The following is a 19401-nucleotide window of genomic DNA, read 5'->3' on the forward strand; positions in this document are numbered from 1 at the left end:
ACACTAGGGTCTTAACTCAATAGGGAGAAGGGAGCGTTTCAAATCTGTACCCAGCCTGGTGACCATCCGCTGGCTCTTTGGGCTGGGGCAACCCCTCCACCTCTCTTCATTCCTAAATAAGGCCTAGATGGATAAAAATAAAAGTTAAAATTATAAGCAGAGAGAAAAAAAACAAACACGGGAGAATTTGTGCCAGCTGCAAGAACAGCCTCCCAAAGCATGAAAAGAAAGACATTTAAAAACGGTGGTTTGAAAACCATAAAAATAAAATGTTTACAGAAAAAGTGCTCATGAAATTGAGAGGTCGATCTGGTAAAAAAAAAAAAGAAAGCTCACCACAAAAAGCTTAATGGTTAAGATGGTAAATGTTGTTAAGATGTTTTTAAGCACTACTGAAAATTTTTTAAAGTGTATTTTTTTTTAAAGGTTTTATTTATTTATTTGACAGACAGAGATCACAAGTAGGCAGAGAGGCAGACAGAGAGGGAGAAGCAGGCTCCCCGCTGAGCAGAGAGCCCGATGTGGGGCTTGATCCCAGGACGCTGGGATCATGACCAGAGCCGAAGGCAGAGGGTTTAACCCACTGAGCCACCGAGGCGCCCCCTTTTAAAGACTTTATTTGTCAGAGAGAGAGAGAGAGTGCTCGCACAAGCAGGGGGAGCAGCAGGCAGGAGGAGAAGCAGGCTCCCCACTGAGCAAGAAGTCCGATGCAGGGCTCGATCCCAGGACCTTGGAATCATGACCTGAGCTGCAGGCAGACGCTTAACCAACTAAGCCACCCAATTGTCCCTAAAAAGTATATTTAAAAAGCAGAATTATGATATATAAATGAGAAAAAGATACACATGTAAGAAAACAGTCGAAGCAGCCAATTACAGATAAACACATTTTAGAAAACCTGGTAATAAAACAAATGAAATGAGAAGGGGAGGCAGCACCTGTCACTCAACGTTTGGCTGCAGTGAAACCTCCAGCCACGTGGCCTCACATGGCTAGCACAGTGACCCACCCTATGACCCGGGGCTGAGAAGCACCCCCCCTTACCCAGCAACAGGAAAAAGCGGGCAAGGGGCCACAGCCTGCGTGCCCGGCAACAGAAGTAGCAGGCCTGACTGTCCCCACACCACATACCGGCTGGGCGCGACACCAGTACTCCCTTCCCTGTGAGCGGGTAAGAGGCAGGTACAGCGACAACCAAGTGGGTGCAGGGTTGCAGAGCCAGGTCCCAGGTGCTGAGCAGCTCCCCCAGACTGCTGCTCCCCCTTTCCCGGGGATGTTGCACTCTGAGCTGGATCCTGACATCACTCACGGCACCCTGGTGAGTCCTGTCCCCTCTCTGGGCTCTGGGGCGGGCTCTCCTGATGCCCTCTGCACTTCCCGATGGTCTGGCCCCGTCAGGCTACAACATCCCACACTAGGACAGCCCGACAGCGGTTCAGCGGCTCCCACAAGGGCAGTCAGGTCCCCCACACCAACCCGCCTGCTGCCACGCTGCGCGCTCTGGAATGAACCGTGTGCCCCCTGGGGCGTCTGGCATAAACCTATTTGCCGGCCACACAGGTAGATAAAGAGCCAAGTGGGCCTCCCTGCACTGAGGCTCCCTTGTTTGACAGGTCTTGGTTTCCCTTACTTTTTAAAAGATTTTATTTATTTATTTGACAGAAAGAAGCAGGCTCCCAGCTGAGCAAGTAGCCCAACACTGCTCGATCCCAGGATCCCAGGGTCATGACCTGAGCTGAAGCAGATGCTTAACGCACTGAGCCACCCTGGCGTACCTTGGTTGGTTTTAAGAAATGGCCTTTGGAACCACTTGTTTTTTTCCCTTCTGGTGCTTTAAATTACTACTCCCGTGGTTTAGGGTTAGCACTAAGCAATAAGCCCTGGGAACCCCAGGCTCCCATCCTGGACCCCAACAGAAGCAGAGCCCAACCAGTGACCACATGGCCCCGTGTCCGTTCCCCGCCCCCTCACTGTGCGGCTCGGGGGGTGCCCTGCGGTCTCCAGGTCCTGTCAGTAAGAAACATTTATCTTTTTCAGTTTCCTAATGGTTGTTGCCCAAGGGGGAGCAACCATAAGGGCCAGTCCAACCAGACACAGGACACCGGCCAGCTGAGACCTAACCAGTTCAAGCCCCCTCCCCGCAATTCCAACCCGACTCCCCACCGTGATGGTGTCTGCGAACATAGGGGATCCCGGGGAGCATCAAGGTAGTGGAAGGGGGGGGCTCACAATGGGATTCGTGCTCTCCTAAGAAGGGGGTGTGAGAGAACGTGCCCCCACGCCCCCTCCCTTCCACGTGAGCACAGGGCCAGGATGCAGCCACGTGCCAGCCAGGACGCCTCCTCACCAGAGCCCGACGGAGCCGGCACCCCAACTCCCAGCCTCCAGGGTTGTGAGAAACGAGCAAGTCCTCGGGGGAAGACCCGCCGCAGCCACACGTGGTGACTCGGGCCACTGCAGCCAGGGAAGGGAGCCCTGTGCTGACCGCCTCCTCTGGGGCCGCCGTCACAAAGCACAACAGTTTCTTCTCATGCACTTCCGGAGGCTGAACTCCGAAATCAATGTTCCTTTAGAAAGTTCTAGGGGGGGACCACCCCTCACCACTCCTAGCTTCTGGAGGCTCCAGTGAGGGCCACAGGCTCTGCCTCCATCTCCACGCGGCCTTCCTCTCGCAGTGTCACCTCTTTTGTCTCTTATGAGGACAACTGTCATTGGATTTAGGGCCCATCCAGATAATCCCAAGATCCTTCACTTAATTCCATCTCTCTACTCAGTCCCACTCACAGACATCGGGTGACAGGACAGACGCATGCTTTCTGGGTTGCTGTCTAAGCCAGTGCACGTGGCACCTTCTCTAACATTATGTTCTAGGTCTCCCCACACAGGCAGGGGGCAGGCAAGGAAGAGGGTCTTTCAGGAATTGATGTCTTGTAACCTTTGGGTTTCCGATTCTTAAGACCTCTCTGTCACATGGGACTCTCCTGCCATGACATCGATCATCTCTAGAAACGGAGAGGAACCTGTTTTCCCAGCTTTGGAGCTTAGAGCCTTGGGTTCAAATCTCACCGGGTCACGGACCGCGCGTGTGATGGAGGTCCAGCAGCTGCCCAGGGGAACCAGCTTCCCCACTGGAAAATCAGCCCCTCACGGTCAGCAGCACACAGCAGCCGCTGGTGGTCCCTGCCCAAGAGGCCCACCCACCCCTGGGCCTGGGTCCTTCCATCCGCAACATGGAGGCCGGAGTGTGCCTCACCTGGGGGCTCCTGGGGTTGCCCCTGAACTGGGAGGCCAGCAGAGTGGCAATGACACCCCTGGACGCCGCCAAGTCTCCTGTCAGCAGAAGGAACGGAGGCTACAGCCGAGTGGGGTACCTGGTTTATTTCTGATGCGGGGGACTCTCAGGCAGTGGCCGACTCCGGGCTGAGGGGCTGGGTGGTGGGCACGGGGCTAGAACTCCACCTTGCAGGCGGGGAAGGCCTCGTCCTGCATGGACACGGTGCTGTTGCTGCCCAGCACGGTGATGCCCAGAGCCTGGTGCCGTGCGTGCGTCTCCTCGTACCACTCGTGCATCGCCACCGAGTCGAAGGTGGGGATCAGGGTCACCTGCGGGTGGGACAGACGGCCCGTCGGTGAGGGAAAGCACCCTCAGCCCTCCTGGCCCAGGGCCCCAGCTCCACTCCCGGCACCTCAGGCCCTCCTCCTCTAAGCACGTTTGCTCGGCTTCCCTTCTCCCCGCCCCAGATGTCTGCAGCTGGGGGCCAGCCCAGCCCCGAAGTCCCTTCTCTTCTCTGCAGCACCCAGGGGAAGGGAGCCTCTCACGACACAAGAGGCCAGGCCTCCCTCCAGCTCCTCCCCTGCACCAGCCAGGCTTGCTCCACCGCCCTGCCCTGCGCCTGGGACCCTCCCTCCAGGCTCCCTCCGGGCTGCGGGGCTCCTGGCAAGGCTGGGTGCCAGCCCGCTCACGGGCAGCACGGGGGCCAGGAAGCTCCTGCTTCCACCCAAACTTGTCTCCTGCTCCAAGGCTCTGTCTCAAGGTTTCCTCTGAGGACAACGGCAGCCCAAAGGCTTCAGGCTCCAGGCTCCCCTTTGTCAGCCGCAGGGACACCTGGCTTATTCCTCCCCACCCAGCACCCGCCCCCAGGCTGCTGCTGACAGACCATGTGGACGCAACAAGAACAGCATCCTGACAGCAGGTGGGACCTCTGCGCCTGCTTTCACTTCCGTGGCCCTGGGGGCACAGCTAAGTCTCTCTGAGCCCCACTCGGTCTGCGGATGGCTGAGGGTCGCACAGACCTCATGAGATGACATTCAACGGGAAGGTCACAGGAGGCGTGGACCCTACCTTCTGCCAAGACTGCCTGAGGCCCCGGAGTAGTCACGCACCTGGAGGTCACGGTCCCACTGCTGCTTGCCGGCCAGCAGGGCGTCCAGGACTGCCCGCATGCCCTCTTCCTTACGCTGGTCCTGGCCACTGATGACGTAGCAGAGCGCACGCACCCGCCGGAAGAACTCCTCGTCCAGCAGCCGGGCGCTGCTCCCGCTGGGCAGGTAGGCCAGGTCCAGGTAGACGGGGGAGCCGGGAGGGGCTGCTGACCCACCTGGTCGGCTACCAGCTGACCCTGCGGGTGAGAAGGACGACATCAGTCCTGAGCTCCTAGAACCAGGAAGGAGCCGATCCCCAGCTCCCCCTACACCACTCCAAGTGGTTCCCTCCTCAGGAGAAGGCCCGTTCTCACTATCTTATAGTTGATAAGCTCTCCCTGGTGTGGACAGTTACTCAGTGAGCTCTGCAGATACCCCTGGTCATATCCTCAGGGGCTAGTCCCTGGGTGCTGACATACCCGGGCCAAAGGTAAGGAGGGTAGGACGGGGCAACCAGGGATGGCTTCCTGGAAGAGGAGGTTTTAGAGCTTTGGCTCCCAAAGCAACTGGTACCTAGAACAATGTGCTGCTTCTGCAGAACAGAACAGAAATCCATCTGTTCAACTACTCAAGTGGCCTTTATCAAGCCCTCCTGGCCAATACTCACTGGGGACATGGCAGTAAGCAAGAGAGACAAAAATCCCTGCCAAGGGCAATGGGAAGACAGAGTGGGAGTGGGAAGGACAGAACTGCAAGAGAAAGAGCTAGGATGTGGCACGGCTCTCAGAGCCTCATCCATGGCCTTGAATCCAGAGCCTAGGTGAAGGCGGATGAGGCCCCCAGTCCTTGGTGTGTCTCATAAGCAACTGACTGAGGACACACCTGGATGTTAGGCCCAGGAAAGTGGCCGGATGCTTGGCATCCTATGATCATACACATTGCGCAGCTCGGGGTATGGGTCCAGAGGGCTACCGAGGCATTTGCAGAATGAATGACTCCCCCAGCTCTGGGCAAGCAGCACCCCTCACTCATTGCTGCGAACAGCGGTGGTGAGGATCTTAAGACTCAGGAAGAGAAGCTGCTATGGCGACAGGAGGCTCATGGGAGACAGGAGCCGTGCCGGCGGAAGAGCAAAGGGAAGCCGCAGGGGAGCGGGACAGGGGCAGAGCGGGGCCCGCCGCACCGCCTGCTGTCATCCATGCGGTTCTACCAGACGCCCGTCCGGTTACGTCCTCAGCTGCTCTTCTGCCACGGCGCAGAGTTGAGTTGTTGGGACAGAGGCCATCTGGCCTGCAGAGCTGAAAACGTTTATCTTCTGGCTCTTTTGAGGCGCAGTTCACGGACACTAGCACAGAGGGTCCGTCTGTCCGAGGCAGTAGGAAAAGGAGACCCCAAGTGGCCAAATGGCCCAGCAGACCGGGCCCCGGAGGACTCCCAGCCTCCAGGTGCTAGCCCAGCCCCACAGGCCCGGGGAGCCACCTGCCACCGTGCTGGGGACCCCTGACCTACCAAATCTCACAGGGCCTCGTCAGGTGCCTCCCTTGGAATGTGCCCAACAAGGGTAAGAAGTGCAGCTCAGGTGGGCACTGAGGCTAGGAGCCAACGAAAGGCCACAGGTCGAGAGAAGCCAGAGCCACGGTCAGGGACACCCAGGCACCTGGAACAGGTGAGCAAGCACTCAGGGACACAAGCTCGAGCTATGATCACTGCCAACCGTCATCACTGCTCTCCCATGAGCCCCTGGGTCCTTCTAGGCCTGCACCGCCCTCTGCGGTGTCACCAACCACTGCAATGTGGCAGGTACGCACTGAGACAAGCAGGGGCTGCAAAACACATGCGAGCACCCAGGGCTTTTTTTTTTTTAAAGACTTATTTATTTTGGAGAGAGAAAGAGAGAGAGCACAAGTATGAGTAGAGGGAGTGGCAGGCAGAGGGCGAAGCAGGCTCTCCGCTGACCAAGAAGCCCGATATGGGACTCGATCCCAGGACCCCAAGATCATGACCTGAGCTGAAGACAGACGCTTAACTGACTGAGCCACCCAGGCGCCCCCAGGCATCCAGGACCTGGTGTGGCAACGGGAAGCAGAACTAGCTAGTAATTTTTCATATTGATGACACGCTGGAATATTCTGATAGAGCGGTAGGTAGGACAGAGTGAACTCAGCAGGATTCGGGGATGATGGTGCAGCAGGAGCGGCGGGAATCTGCCTTTTCACCCAGAGGACAGGACAGTCGCGCCGGCAGCCCCTCCCCAACTTACGTGAGACTGAAAGACTGGGAACATTTTCTCTCCTCTTCTCCCTCCCACCTCCCTTCCTTTTTCGCTTTTTTCCCCCTTTTGGGAGCCAGACATGCAAGGACTAAGTCATTCAAGAGCCACTGCGCTGAATCACTGTTATCGTACACCTGAAACTGATGTAACACCGAATGTTAACTAGATTGGTGTTAAAATAAAAAACTTAATAAAAAAAACAAAAGCCACTTTGTATACAGAGGCTTTAGCGTAGTCCTCACACACGCAGGAGAAAGGTACAGGCTCAGAGAGGACTTGAGAAGACTCTCAGATTCCCCCGGAGACTGACCTCCAGCCCGGAAGCAGCACCCAGCATTAACCAGAGAAGCCACGTAGGGGAAGGGGGAGATGTGGATGTCTGGAGTTAACACACTATTAAATCCGAATGCCCAGTTTTCAGCAACAGCAACAACCACAAGGCATAAAAAGAAACAGGAGAAATACAGCCTATTCAAAGGAAAAAAAAGGAAAAAAAAAATCAACGGAAACCAGAAAGGCCGGATGGCAGGCTTACTGGACAAGAACTTTAAAGCAACGGTCTTAAAGACGCTCTCAGAAAGAAAGGAAGACAAGCAAGACAACGTTGCACGAACGAAACAAATGTCACCAAGGACGCAGAAAACATAGACATAAACCTGAAAGAAATCCTGCAGCTGAAAAGTACAATAACTGAAATGAAAATTCACCAGAGGAATTCAATTCATGATTCGAACAGTGATTTTTGATGATAGGATGAGAGCAATTATCAAGTCTGAGGAACGCGGAGAGATGACGGGAGAAAGTGAGCAGCAGCTTCAGGGACTTGCAGGACACCATTAAAAGGGCCAACACGCACATGGAGTCCCCGGACAGAAAAGGGCAGAATGACTATTTGAAGAAATAAGAGCCCCAAACTTTCCACAGTTGATGAAAGGTGTTAGTATGAACGTCCAAAAAGCTCAACAAATTCCAAGTGGGATGACCTCAAAGAGATCCGCAGTGAGACCCACTATAATCTGACTGCTGAAAGACAAAGAGGGAATCTCTTTGAGAGAAAGCAGAGATAAAGGGAAAGTTTATACCTACAAATGTTTATATTAAAAAAGAAGATCTCTTGGGGCGCTTGGGTGGCTCAGTGGGTTGAGCCTCTGTCTTCAGCTTAGGTCATGACTCTCAGGGTCCTGGGATCGAGCCCCACATCGGGCTCTCCGCTCGGCAGGGAGCCTGCTTCCCCGCCTGCCTCTCTGCCCACTTGTGATCTCTCTCTCTCTCTGTCAAAAAAATAAATAAAATCTTAAAAAAAAAAAATCTCAACATGACAACCTTTCAACCCAAGGAACTAGAAAAAGAAAAGGAAAGCTAGCCAAAAAAACAAAATGATAAAGAGAAGAGCAGATTTTAAAAATTGAGACTAGAAAAACACAAAAGATAATCAACAAAAGCAAAAGTTGGTCTTCAAAGAGATTAACAAAATTGACAGCCCTTTAGCTAGACTAAGAAAAAAAAGCAAAGACTCAGAAGTAAAAGTGGGGACACTACTACCGACTCTCAGACATAAAAAGCATTATGAGAGTATTGTGAACAGCTGTACAACCAACAAACTGGATGACCTAGAGAAAATTATACAGATTCCTAAGAAACACAAAACCTACCAAGACCAAATCACAAAGAAACAGAAAAGCTGAACAGATTCATTGTTAGTAAGGAGACTGAATCAGTAATTAAAACCTTCTTGGCTTCACTAAGTTTCTACCAAACATTTAAAGGAGAACTAACATCGATCCTTCTCAAACTTTACCAAAACCACTGAAGCACAGGGAACACATCTAATTCATCCACGAGGCCAGTGATACCAAGGTCAAAGACATTATGAAGAAAACTACAGACCAATATCCCTTATTAACCTTGATGCAAAAATCTTCGACAAATATTAGCAAGCCAAATTCAGCAGCATATTAAAAGGATCAGACACTGTGATGATGCAGGATTTATCCCTGGGATGCATGGTTCAACACACCAAAAAAAAAAAAAAAAAAAAAATCAATATAGGCCCATGTTGGGTGTAGAGACTACTTGAAAATAAAATTTTTTTTTAAAAGATTTTATTTATTTATTTATTTGAGAGAGCAAGAGTAAGAAAGCACAGCAGGGGCGGAGGAGCAGCAGAGGAAGAGGGAGACAGATGCTTAACTGACTAAGCCACCCAGGTGCCCCTTAAAAACAAAATCGTCAAATAAGAGAAAAATCAACACAGTACATCACATTAATAGTATGAATGATTAAACCCCCCCCCACACACAATCATTTCAATTGTTACAGAAAAGGCATTAGACAAAATTTGATGATAAAACCTCAACAAATTAGGAGTAGCAAGAAACTGCCTCAACGTAATACAAGCTATACACAAGAAACCCACAGCTCACGTCACACTTGGTCAAAGACTACGAGCTTTTTTCCTAAGAGCAAGGACGAGGCAAGAAGTGTTGGCTTTTGCCGCTTCCAGTCAACACAGTGCTGGACACCTTAAAGTTATCTCTGTTCACAGAGGATATGCTCCTATGTGTAGAAAACTCAACTGATGCGTGAGCGCACGCGCACACACACACACCCCATCTACTAGAATAAACAAATCCAGCAAAGTAGCTGGATAACAAAATAAACACACAAATCAGTTATGCTCCTATATGCTAACGGTGAACAACCTAAAAAGGAAATTAACAATTCCATTTACAATAGTATCAAGAAGGAATAAAATACTTAGAAGTTAACTTAACCAAGAAAATAAAATATACGAAAACTACAAAACACTTCCGAAAGAAATGAAAAAAGTCATAGAAATTCACAGAAAGACATACCGTATTTGTAGACTGGGAGACTTACTATCCACTGAGCTGTTGGCACTACCTAAAATGACCTATGGATTCAATGCTATCACGGGCCAAGTGCCAGTGATGGCCTTTTAGAGAAATAGAAAAATTTACCCTAAAACTCCTATGGAATCTTAAGGGATTCCGGAAGGCAAGACAATACTGAAGAATGAAGTTTGGAGGACTCACACTTCCTGATTTGTAAACTCACGGAAAAGGGATACCAACCAAGACAGTGTGGTACTGACGAAAGACAGATATGTAACAGGCCAAGGGAACGGAGAGCCTGGAAATAGAGCCTCACATATATGGTGAAATGATGTTTGACAAGAATGCCAAGACTGGTGCTAGCAAAACTGGATGTCCAGATGGAGAGAATGAAGTTGAACCCTTATTTAGCACTACAGGCAAAAATTAACTCAAATCATCAAGGAGCAAAATATAAGAACTAAAAAAAAAAAATAACTAAAACCACAGAACTTAGAACAAAGCAAAAGCTTCACGAGATTGAATTTGGCAATGATTTTTTGGATAGGACACCAAAAGCACAGAGTGGGGGGGAAAAAAGGCAAACCAGACTTCATGAAAATTATAAACTTCTGTACAAAGAGCACTATCAACAAAATAAAAAAGCAACACCCAGAATGGAAGAAAATATTTGCAAATCATATATCTGATGAAGGATTACCGTACAGAATATATGCAGAACTCCCATAACCCAACAACAACAAGACAACCGGATTCAAAAAGGGGCAAAAGACCTGAACAGACATTTCTCCAAAAAAGATATATAAATGGCATGGCCAACAGTACAGGAAAAAGGTGCTCACTAATTAGAGAAATGCAAATCAAAACCACCGTGGGATACCACCTCACACCCATCACGCGGCCACCATCAGAAAAATACAGAAAGCAGTGTTGGCGAGGATGTGGAGAGACTGGAACTTTCTGCACCATTGGTGGGACTCTAACATGGTGCAGCCGCTGTGGAAAACAGTATGGCGGTTCCTCGGAAAAAAAAAAAAAAAAAAAAATCAAAAATAAATCTGCCGTATGATCCAGCAATCCTTCCTTCTGGGAATATACCCAAAAGAGTTGCAAGCAAGATCTCCAAAAGATATCTGTCCAACTGTGTTCACGGCAACGTGATTCCACAGTAGCCAAAAAGCGGAAACAACTCAGGTGTCCATCAGCAGGTAAATGAATAAACAAAATACGGTACATCCACATAGCGGAATAATATTCAACCTTAAAAAGAAAGGAAATTCTTTTTTTTTTTTTTTAAAGATTTTATTTATTTATTTGACAGAGAGAGAGAGAGAGAGCACAAGCAGGCAGAAAGGCAGGCAGAGGCAGAGAGAGAAGCAGGCTCCCCTCTGAGCGAGGAGCCCGATGCGGGGCTCGATCCCAGGACCCTGAGACCATGACCTGAGCCGAAGGCAGCGGCTTAACCCACTGAGCCACCCAGGCGCCCCAAGAAAGGAAATTCTTAACAAAGAAAAAAAAAAGACGGAAAAAGTTATAATTCAGGCTACAGCACAGATGAACCACGGAGACACTCTACTAAGTGAAGTAAGATAAATACAGTATGATTTCCCTTACGCGAGATCCCTAGTGTCGTCGGAGCCATAGAAACAGAAAGTGGAATGAATGAATGGTGGGTGCCGGGGACTGGGAGAGGAGGAATGGGAGTTAGTATTTAATGGGGACAAAGTTTCAGTTTTGCAAGATAAAAGGAGGCCTGGACAGGGACCCTGGTGATGGTTGCACAACAACATGAATGTGCTTGACCCTGAACTGTGCGCTTCAGCACGGCTAAGGTGAGGTCACGTCGCATACATTTCACCACAACTAAGGAAAACTGGGAGAAAAGTTACCATGGCGTACACAAGACTGCCGGCCTCAGAGGTGACTTACAGGGTGGCCCCTGGCTGGAGTATGGGGAAAACAGATCTCAGAAAGGTCCCCACTGCCTGCGCGACAAGGGTGCCCCACTGCGCCCACAGGTCTTGCAGCTCCTGAACCCCTGCTTCCCCCTCCCTGAGGAGCCCGCAATTTGGGTGCGTGTCAGGCAGAGGGGACCAACATGACCAGCCCCCGTCAGAAACCCTGGGCACTCCATCTCTAATGAGCCTCCTGAGGAGGCGCCAACTCCTGAGGGTCACTGCAGCTCGCTGCTCCGGCATTAAGGCACCTGGTGTGACTACTACGCCAGGAGGAGGCAGCTCTAGGAGCCTATGCCTGGTTTCCCCCCAGGGAACCCCGCCCCCTTACCCTCGCTGATTCTGTTCCTTTCCGTATGCTTTTGCTCTAATACAGTTCAGCCACGAGAAGTCTGTATATCGAGTCCTCCCAGCCCAGCACTGAACCTGGTGGTTCGATGGGCTTGGGAATCTCCGTACAAAGGGGTTAAATTTGCTATTAAAATTAATTTCAGCTGTTTCTTCTTACTCACCGTGGCCCCAGCAAGTTCATGAGAACAGATCCGCTCACTTCTGTTTGCACCGACGGCACTGTTTAAATGCCTTGGAAATACACGTGCCTCAACAGCGAGCCAGAACTTCCGTGTTATAATATAAAAATCAGAAGCCCAGAGAGGGGGTAGGTGTGGCTGAGGCCACACAGCAAGGAGGGAAAAAAGACTTGGGCCAGTAACTCACTGTAGGACCCTGGGTCTTGGGTACTTACCAGATGGGCCCCGAGTGGCCGCCTTGGGGACTGAGGACTTTCTGGACAGAGGTGCCCGACCTCCCTTGTCACTGGGCTCGCTCCGGGCGCTGAGCGGCCGACTGGCTCGGTCTCCACCAGCCGGTCCCTTGGTCTTGGCAGTGGCGGCTGGAGTGGCTTTGGAGGCGGCCGTGCTGGGGTTAGTGCGAGCCAGGGACTTCCGGGTACGGTTGAGGCCCTCTGCTGGCCGGGCCTGTTCAGGGGGCAGCATCTCGGGGTCCACCATGCAGATGCTGGGTGGGGTAGGCAGCGGCGGGGGGAACTTGAGGGGCTCGGGCAGCGGGTCGCGGCGAGGGACCCCAAAGCCCTCCATGTCCTCGTCTGAGTCTGCGGTCCCAGGGGCGGCAGGCAGGGGGTCCGAGTCGGAGAGGGTGGGCAGGGACTCGCTGACGGATGTGGGGGGCGTCTCCTCTGCCCCTGGTGCTCCAGCCCGCTCCTGGGACCGAGCACTGCTATCAGAGCTGCCAGGGGAGGCAGGTGCCGGCGCCACAGGCACAGCCTTTCGGTGCTCAAACTCGCAGGGTGACACCAGGCACAGGTCCACGTCGTGCGGGGAGGCTGATCGCCGGACCCGGGGGCCTCGGAGCGGGAGGCTCAGCCCAGCCTCGCCTACACTGGCAGGCGGCGGCGGAGGCAGCACCTGCTCGAAGGAGACGGACAGGGACTCGTCTACCTCCGTGGAGTGTGGAGAGCCCACCTCGGCGGGCAGCGAGGGCGTGGTCACTGTGGGTGAGGCGTCCGGCCCCGCCTCCCCACCACGCAGCGGACTCAGAGACAGCCGCCCGCTGCTCTCGGCTGGGCCCTGCTGGGCTCCAGTAGGCGAGGGTGTGCGTGGCCGGGGGGTGCTAGCATCCAGCAGAAGCTCCAGCGTCTTCTCCTCCATGGCGCTGCCGTCCTCCCCAGCTGGGCTCAAACCCAGCTCCAGCTCCAGGCTGCTCTCCTGGCTGGGTGTGGCCACCAGCTGGGGCGCTGGGGAACTGCAGGGCTCTGTCGGGGGGCTGGCCTCTCCACACCGGAAGCTGGGGGGGCTGCGGGGCCCGTTCGCCGCCGGTGGGACACCTGGGCGAGGGACATTGGGTGCTCGGCGGGGTCGGGGAGCTGCTGGGGCCCCTGCCTTCTTCACGCTGACTGAAGCAGAGGCCACCTGGCGGACCTCCCGGGTCTGGGTCCGAGGGGCACTTGGCTTGGGGTCCTTCTTCACCTCTCGGGGGACCCTGGCTTCTTTCTCAGCCCTGCGGGGGGCCTCAACCCGAGGCGGGTCCTTCCGGGCCACCCCAGGGCGCTCCTGGGCTGGCCTGCTGGGTGCTGTTGTCCGGCCTTCTCTTCTCGAGCTGTCCCGGGAGCCCACGCTTTCCTTGCTCTCGGCTCGTCGAGGTCCCAGCAAGTCCTGGGGGGTCACCACGGGCTCCCGCAGGAACCCCAAGTGCTGCAGGCGGACCAGGCCGTCCAGGAGGCGGGCGGGCGGGGTGCAGCCAGGGAAGAGCACACGCACCACCTTCTCCGTGGGGCCGGCAGGGTGCCACACCAGCAGGGCACACACGGAGGCCAGCGTGCGCTCGGCGCCAGCCGCGGGCGGGTGCAACACATACATGTCCAGCCGTCCCACGCCCATCTTCTGAAAGAGCACGGTGGGCTCGGCTGGGAGCGGCCCGCGGTTCAGAGTCAGGGGTGTGATGCCCAGCCGGGCCAAGAGGCTGAGGGCCAGCTCTGCCTCATCCTCGCCACTCACCAGCCTCGAGGCGGCAATGCGGGCATTGAGGAACACGACCCCCAGGTTGGGGGAGATGAGCCTACGGAGCCGGTCGTCCCCTGAGCCCCCATCGGCCGCCGCCTCCTCGCGCTCTGCCAGCTTGCGCCGCAGCAGACTGTTGAGGCCTGGGAGGCTATCAGCGCCCGCGTGGGTCACCAGCACCGCGTCCACCCGGTCCAGGTGCCGCACCAGCTTCCAAAAGCTCGACTTGGGGTTGGAGCCCCCATTGACCAGCACAGTGAAGCCATTGACGGCGAAGAAAGCAGCATCACCGAGGCCGCCAGGGAAGATGTAGCAGCAGGGCCGGGCGAGCCTGAGGAAGCCCACGGATGCGGGCGGCTCGAGCAGGTCAAAGGGAGACGGCGGCTCCAGGGACTCAGCCACATACTCCAGGAACTCGCGCAGGCCCTCGGACGCCGGAAGCTGCACAGGCGGGTTCCATCGCAGCTGGAGCGTGCTGTGGAGGCCGAGCACTTCAGGGGCCAGCTGGGCCCAGTCGCCGAAGGTCGGGCAGGTGATGGTGAGCTTGGGCAGGTCTGCAGGTGGGGGTGTAGATGCCAGGAGATCCCGGATCTGCGAAAGGGGTTAACAGTTAGAAGCAGCCCCTGGGAAAACTAGGCCACTAGTTTTCTAGGCCACACTCCCATGCTGCATCCTGGGCCTGGGAGAATCCCTTGGCCAACCCTGGTCACCCTTGAGACAAAACCCAGCCCTTCCCATGGTCGACAGAAATGTATGGTCTTGCCTCACCATCTCCTTCCCTCTCCCACCCTTTCTCTTACTCTCCCTACCCCAGGGCCTTTGTACTTGCTGTTCTTTTCCTACAGCACAGCTTCCTCCAGGGAGACCTTCTGTGCCCCCTACCTCCATATCTGCTTCTTATCTCACCCATCGTTACATCACTCTCATAATGTGAAAAGGTGGTTTACCAGATAGTTTTGCTCATTTGTACCATCCAGACTAAGGACTCTAGAAAGGACCCTATCCTGCTGCGACCAAGCACCTCAGGTGCCACTTGAAGTCTCTGGGAGGTCTGCTGATCTACAGCCCGAGCCTCAAATCACACACTGTAGTGGGTGGCAGAAACAGGTCACTAGGGCCACAGAGCCCAATGGGGACGAGCCAGGGGAAGCAGGAGGAGGTGGCTTACCTCTTTGTCCCCTAGGACCTGGAGGAAGTGGCGGAGCGAGAATCCCCCCGTTTGGAGCAGCAGTTCCCCTGTCTCTTCCAAGCAGGGCCCAGCCAACACCAGCAGCTTGTGAGGGGCAGGGTCAAGCAGAAGATTCCGGAGCTGAGGAAGGGGAGATGGTTAAAGCCCCTACTCTGTGCAGTGACAAAGCCTGCACACCGCCCCCCCCAACCCCAAATCTACATATAACCACCCCACCCCTGTCCCTGCCCTGGTACTCAACAGGAAGCTGGAGCCCTGCACCCCACCCCAAACTCCTGTCGCTCAACCTAAAGCCAGGCTCCAGTGCCTCCTCTTCCTAGAAGCCCACCTTTCTGGACTCCCTCCAGCCCACTTCTCTCTCTGGCCCAGCCCCAGTGCCATGGGAAAGAGGATTTCTGTGTCTGACTCTTATCTCCTTCAGAGCTCCTTGAGGGAACAAAATAGAGCGTTTTTGATCCCAAGAATGAACCTGTACAAGGGTCTCTAGAGGAGTGTCCCGGGGTTCTATCTTGTTCATCTTTCCCATGGATAACGGGGAGAAAGACACAGACGTCTATAAGCTGGAAGTATTAAGAAGTCAATTCAGACAACTCCGGGGGCCCAGCCAGGAGGGAGGCACGAGACAAAAGCACCAGTCAAGTCCTACTTTCCTGCCCACAGACGTTCCCCACTCATTCCTTCCTCCCAAACCCCAGGCTTTCCTGACTTCATCCACTCCCACCATCGCCCCTGAGGAAGGAATAAGCTACAGCCGAGGCCTTCAGGGGAGGCTTCCTGGAGGAGGGGGCAATGCTAGTGGGTGTCAAGAGGATTTCAAACAGCACAAAACCAGGGCTGCAGGAAGGCAGGACTTGGGATGGTGCCAGTCCCAGCAGATTCCCAGACTGTTCCCTACCTCGTCACATAGAGACTTGTCTGATGGGTTTAGGAGGACCAAGGTCTCCAGGGTGTCTCCGCGGTGGTGCAGGCTCCGCTGGCCTGTGGGAGAATTGGGCACAGTGAGTTTGGGGCTGGGCCGTGTGTGCGGGGCCAGGCTGTCCTGGGGTCGAACCCTGCCTCCCTGTGTGACTCCAGGCAGCCACAAGCCCCTCCAGGACTCTGCTTCCCAGGAACCCTAGCCAGCGGGTCATCTGAGGATTAACAGGCACACGGTAGAGCTGCAGGTCAGGATGAGGTAAGAACAGGAAACCTGCCTTGGCAGGCCTCACACTGGAAACAACAGTGACAACAGGCCTCCACTGCTCGCCAGCCCCAATTCACAGCAGTCAGCCCTATGGGGGATAAGGCTGTCACCCCCATTTTATAGGCAAGAAGCCTGAGCCCAGGAGGGCCAACGAGATACACCAGGAAGAGGGCAGACATGGGCAAGGGCTCTGAGGCAGGACTGTCTGAGGATCAGGAAGTGGCAGGTGAGGCCAGAGTGAGGGGAGCACAGGAGAGCATGGGGGAGCATGGGGGCAGGGAGGCTTCCTGGGCCATGAAGAGGGGAGTGGAGGTGATTCTGGAATCTGAAACCTGGTCTGCCCCCCAGATCCCAGATGTTTCAAAAATGGAGCACCAGGCCTAAGGCTGGGGACCTTGTGGCACTGGTCAACCTTTTATCAGCTTATCACAGGCTTATCGTCCTGTACGGATATTGCCCCATTCCAGTGGGGAAACCAAGGCACAGAGAGAGGAAGTAGCTGCCGCGGTCACACAGAGCAGTAGGGATATCCAGCCCCCGCCCCCTCAGTCCTGCGAGGGGTCAGGAAGCCACCAGGAACGGCTAGGACAATGAGGCGAAGGACACTTCCTTCCCCTCCTGCAACAGCCTGGGGCTGACTCAATGGGCTGGCTGAGGCAAGAGGGGCCGCGGGTGACACCTGGAACCCAGCCAGCAGCTGCTCCGTGCGGTGGGTCACCCGGGCTCTGTGGGGCTAGCCCAGGCATCTGACCCTTTCCTTGATCCTGCTCCTTTCCCAGCTCCCCATCTATTGCACACCTACTGTGCACTCAGCCCTGTATGGGGGACACAGCCATGAGCCAGGCACAGTCCCTGCCACAGGGGGGCCCACACTCCACCTTCCAAGCCCATTCTGCAGCCCCTCACTTCCCAAGTATCTTCTCACTTTGCCTGGGCCCTTCCCTCCACTTGACACATCAGTCCCAGATGCCTCTGATCCAAAGAACCCACTCTTGGAGGTCGCCCTGTCCCCCACCCCTCAACTGCCTCATCTGCAAAATGGGAACAAAAATACAAGCTCCTGCCTGGTGTACAGCTGGAGTAAGCTGGCTGGAGGTGGGTCAGGGCCCGCCCCGCTCCGCATGCTGTAGATCGCAGCTGTATTATTACTGCTGTTTATAGCCATACCTGACCCCCCATGCCTGGCACATAGCTGGCACTCAGAGAACACTTGACTAGCTCATGCGTGGAAGGGGAGCAGCTCAGGCATGCAGGGTCTCCAGTCTCACCTTTCACAATGCTGGAGAAGGTGGCCGAGTGCCGGGACACAAAAACCTTGAGCTGCTCATCAAGGCTGCAAATGCCAGGGTCAATGTCCCAGGACCGGATGCCTGTTGGGGGGGAGGGGGGATAGGAGAAGTGAGGTAGGGACTCAGCTGGGCTCCCTCGCTCTGAGAATGGTTTAATAACCAGTATCTGGGAAGTGGGAGCAATCCCAGCCCCTCCCCTCCACCTGCCCCCCAATGCAAGAGCCTGGAGACTCAGAACCACTCAAAGTGCCCTTGGATTTTCTGCATCGTTTCAAGGAACCCAAAGCATAACTCAGCATTTCAAAGAGAAGAATCAACATCAACAAGAATGCTCCCACCTCCTAAACAGTCACTTGGTCCCCTCCATCATCGCCCTCACCCCCACCACTGGTCTCACAGCTTCTACACCCGACCAGACACACTCCCAGACACACTCCCACAGCTTGGCCTTTGCACCAGCTGCTCCCACTCTCAGGAGGCCCTTCCCTCTGCTTCTACCCTTCAGGTCCTCAGCTGTTCGCACCGTTCTGAACACTCCTGACAGCAGGTGAGCTTAAAACTTGTTCCATCTCCTCACCCACTTTGGTTCCATCCCCCTACCAGACTGTTGGCCCTGTGAGAGCAGAGCTGAACCTACCTGTGGTCCCCACACTATCCCAGCACATGGGTCGGGGGGAGAGGGGGCAGGAGGACCCAGGTACAGACGACGACATTCCCAAGCATGAGAACTGAAGTGTGTGCTGCCCTCCCATTTTACAGGAGCCAGACCGCAGGCCCTATCCATCTGATTGGGTGGGGGGAATGAATGCCCTCCAAACACGGTGTGGGGTGCACCACGCCCGCCGGTTCCACCGAGCCAAGTGGCTGCAGGTGAACTTTGCAGGTGCACCTATGACTCACCTCCCCAGATGCCAAATCCCCTGGGCAGACCGCGCCCGCCCACACCCCAATTAGCAAGCTCCTTGTGGAGCAATGGAAAGTGGGCCCCGGGGCTCCAGGCCCAGCCTCCGCACCCCGTTCCTCCTTTCAGGACGTCCAGGATGCTAAGGCCGGGGAATTCGAGGTGACCCCACCCTCCCTTCGGCCTGCCAGTCGGGCGGGAAGGAGAACCTTCGTCCGTTGTTGCCCAATCACGTGGGTCCCAAAGCCCCGGCCCCGCGTCCCGTCCCTGGGCTGCACCCCGGTCGGGGCGGGGCAGCCCAAGCCAGGACCGGGCACCGCCTTCTCCGCGGGCACCGAAGGCCTCAGCCCGCGCCATGCGCCTAACGGTGAGGAAGACCAAGCCTCTCGGCCCCAGGATCCCGCCGCTCCCCAATCCTATCCCCTCCCCGCCCCCAACCCGGCCGCCCCACCCCCCGGCCCTCGGGCCGAGACAAGCGACCGCGCCCGCCTCCCGCACGCCGCGCCCCCAGGCTGGCCCGACCTCGTTCGAGCTCCTCCAGCACATAGGCAAGCAGCCCCGAGCACCCGCACTCGCCGCCCACCACGAGCAGCAGCGAGCTCGGCGCCTGAGCCGCCCCGGGACCCACCACCGCCGCCGCCATCTTCGCGCCGCACTGACGCTCCGAGCGCCCACCCCGCTGGCCCCGCCCCTTAAAGGGGCCAAACCGGAAGAACTGAAGACCCCGCCCGGAAGCCTCCTCGCCCCTCATCTGCCACCGTCGACCCCTTCAGGTTTCCGGAGCTGAGCACCGAAGTGGTTGGCTGACTCTTGGGTCGCCACCATGGCCACCCCCTCCCAAGTGATCATTCCTTCGTCCATCTGTCCATCCATCCATCC

The 19401-nt window shown here is 55.3% G+C and overlaps 1 protein-coding gene across 2 annotated transcripts; it reads right to left on the reverse strand.

The window, feature by feature from the left end:
* Positions 1-3357: 3357 nt before the first annotated feature.
* MAP1S (microtubule associated protein 1S) lies at positions 3358-19191 on the reverse strand. Of its 2 annotated transcripts, XM_080805314.1 has the most exons (7): positions 19045-19191; positions 17601-17702; positions 16045-16127; positions 15129-15269; positions 12190-14551; positions 4384-4619; positions 3358-3603 (listed from the first exon to the last, which is right to left on the reverse strand). In XM_080805314.1, exons 1-7 carry the CDS (start codon positions 19163-19165, stop codon positions 3448-3450), a joined length of 3201 nt encoding a protein of 1066 aa, XP_080661440.1. In that variant the 5' UTR covers positions 19166-19191; the 3' UTR covers positions 3358-3447. The 2 variants fall into 2 exon arrangements, with proteins under 2 accessions (XP_080661440.1, XP_080661439.1); XM_080805313.1 differs by lacking the exons at positions 3358-3603; positions 4384-4619 and adding an exon at positions 5884-6019 and having other exon boundaries at positions 19045-19166.
* Positions 19192-19401: the final 210 nt, after the last annotated feature.

Source organism: Martes martes (genome assembly GCF_963455335.1).
Source record: "Martes martes genome assembly, chromosome: 1".
Lineage (NCBI taxonomy): Eukaryota > Metazoa > Chordata > Mammalia > Carnivora > Mustelidae > Martes > Martes martes.

Bases quoted from the DNA above. Each gene is read 5' to 3' on its own strand.
- MAP1S (XM_080805314.1), bottom strand. From the start codon at position 19,165: ATGGCGGCGGCGGTGGTGGGTCCCGGGGCGGCTCAGGCGCCGAGCTCG. The intron at 15,270-16,044 runs GTAGGGAACAGT...CCCCTTCCTCAG, and splicing joins ACAAGTCTCTATGTGACGAG to CTCCGGAATCTTCTGCTTGA. The intron at 3,604-4,383 runs GTGCGTGACTAC...TCCCACCCGCAG, and splicing joins AGTGGGACCGTGACCTCCAG to GTGACCCTGATCCCCACCTT.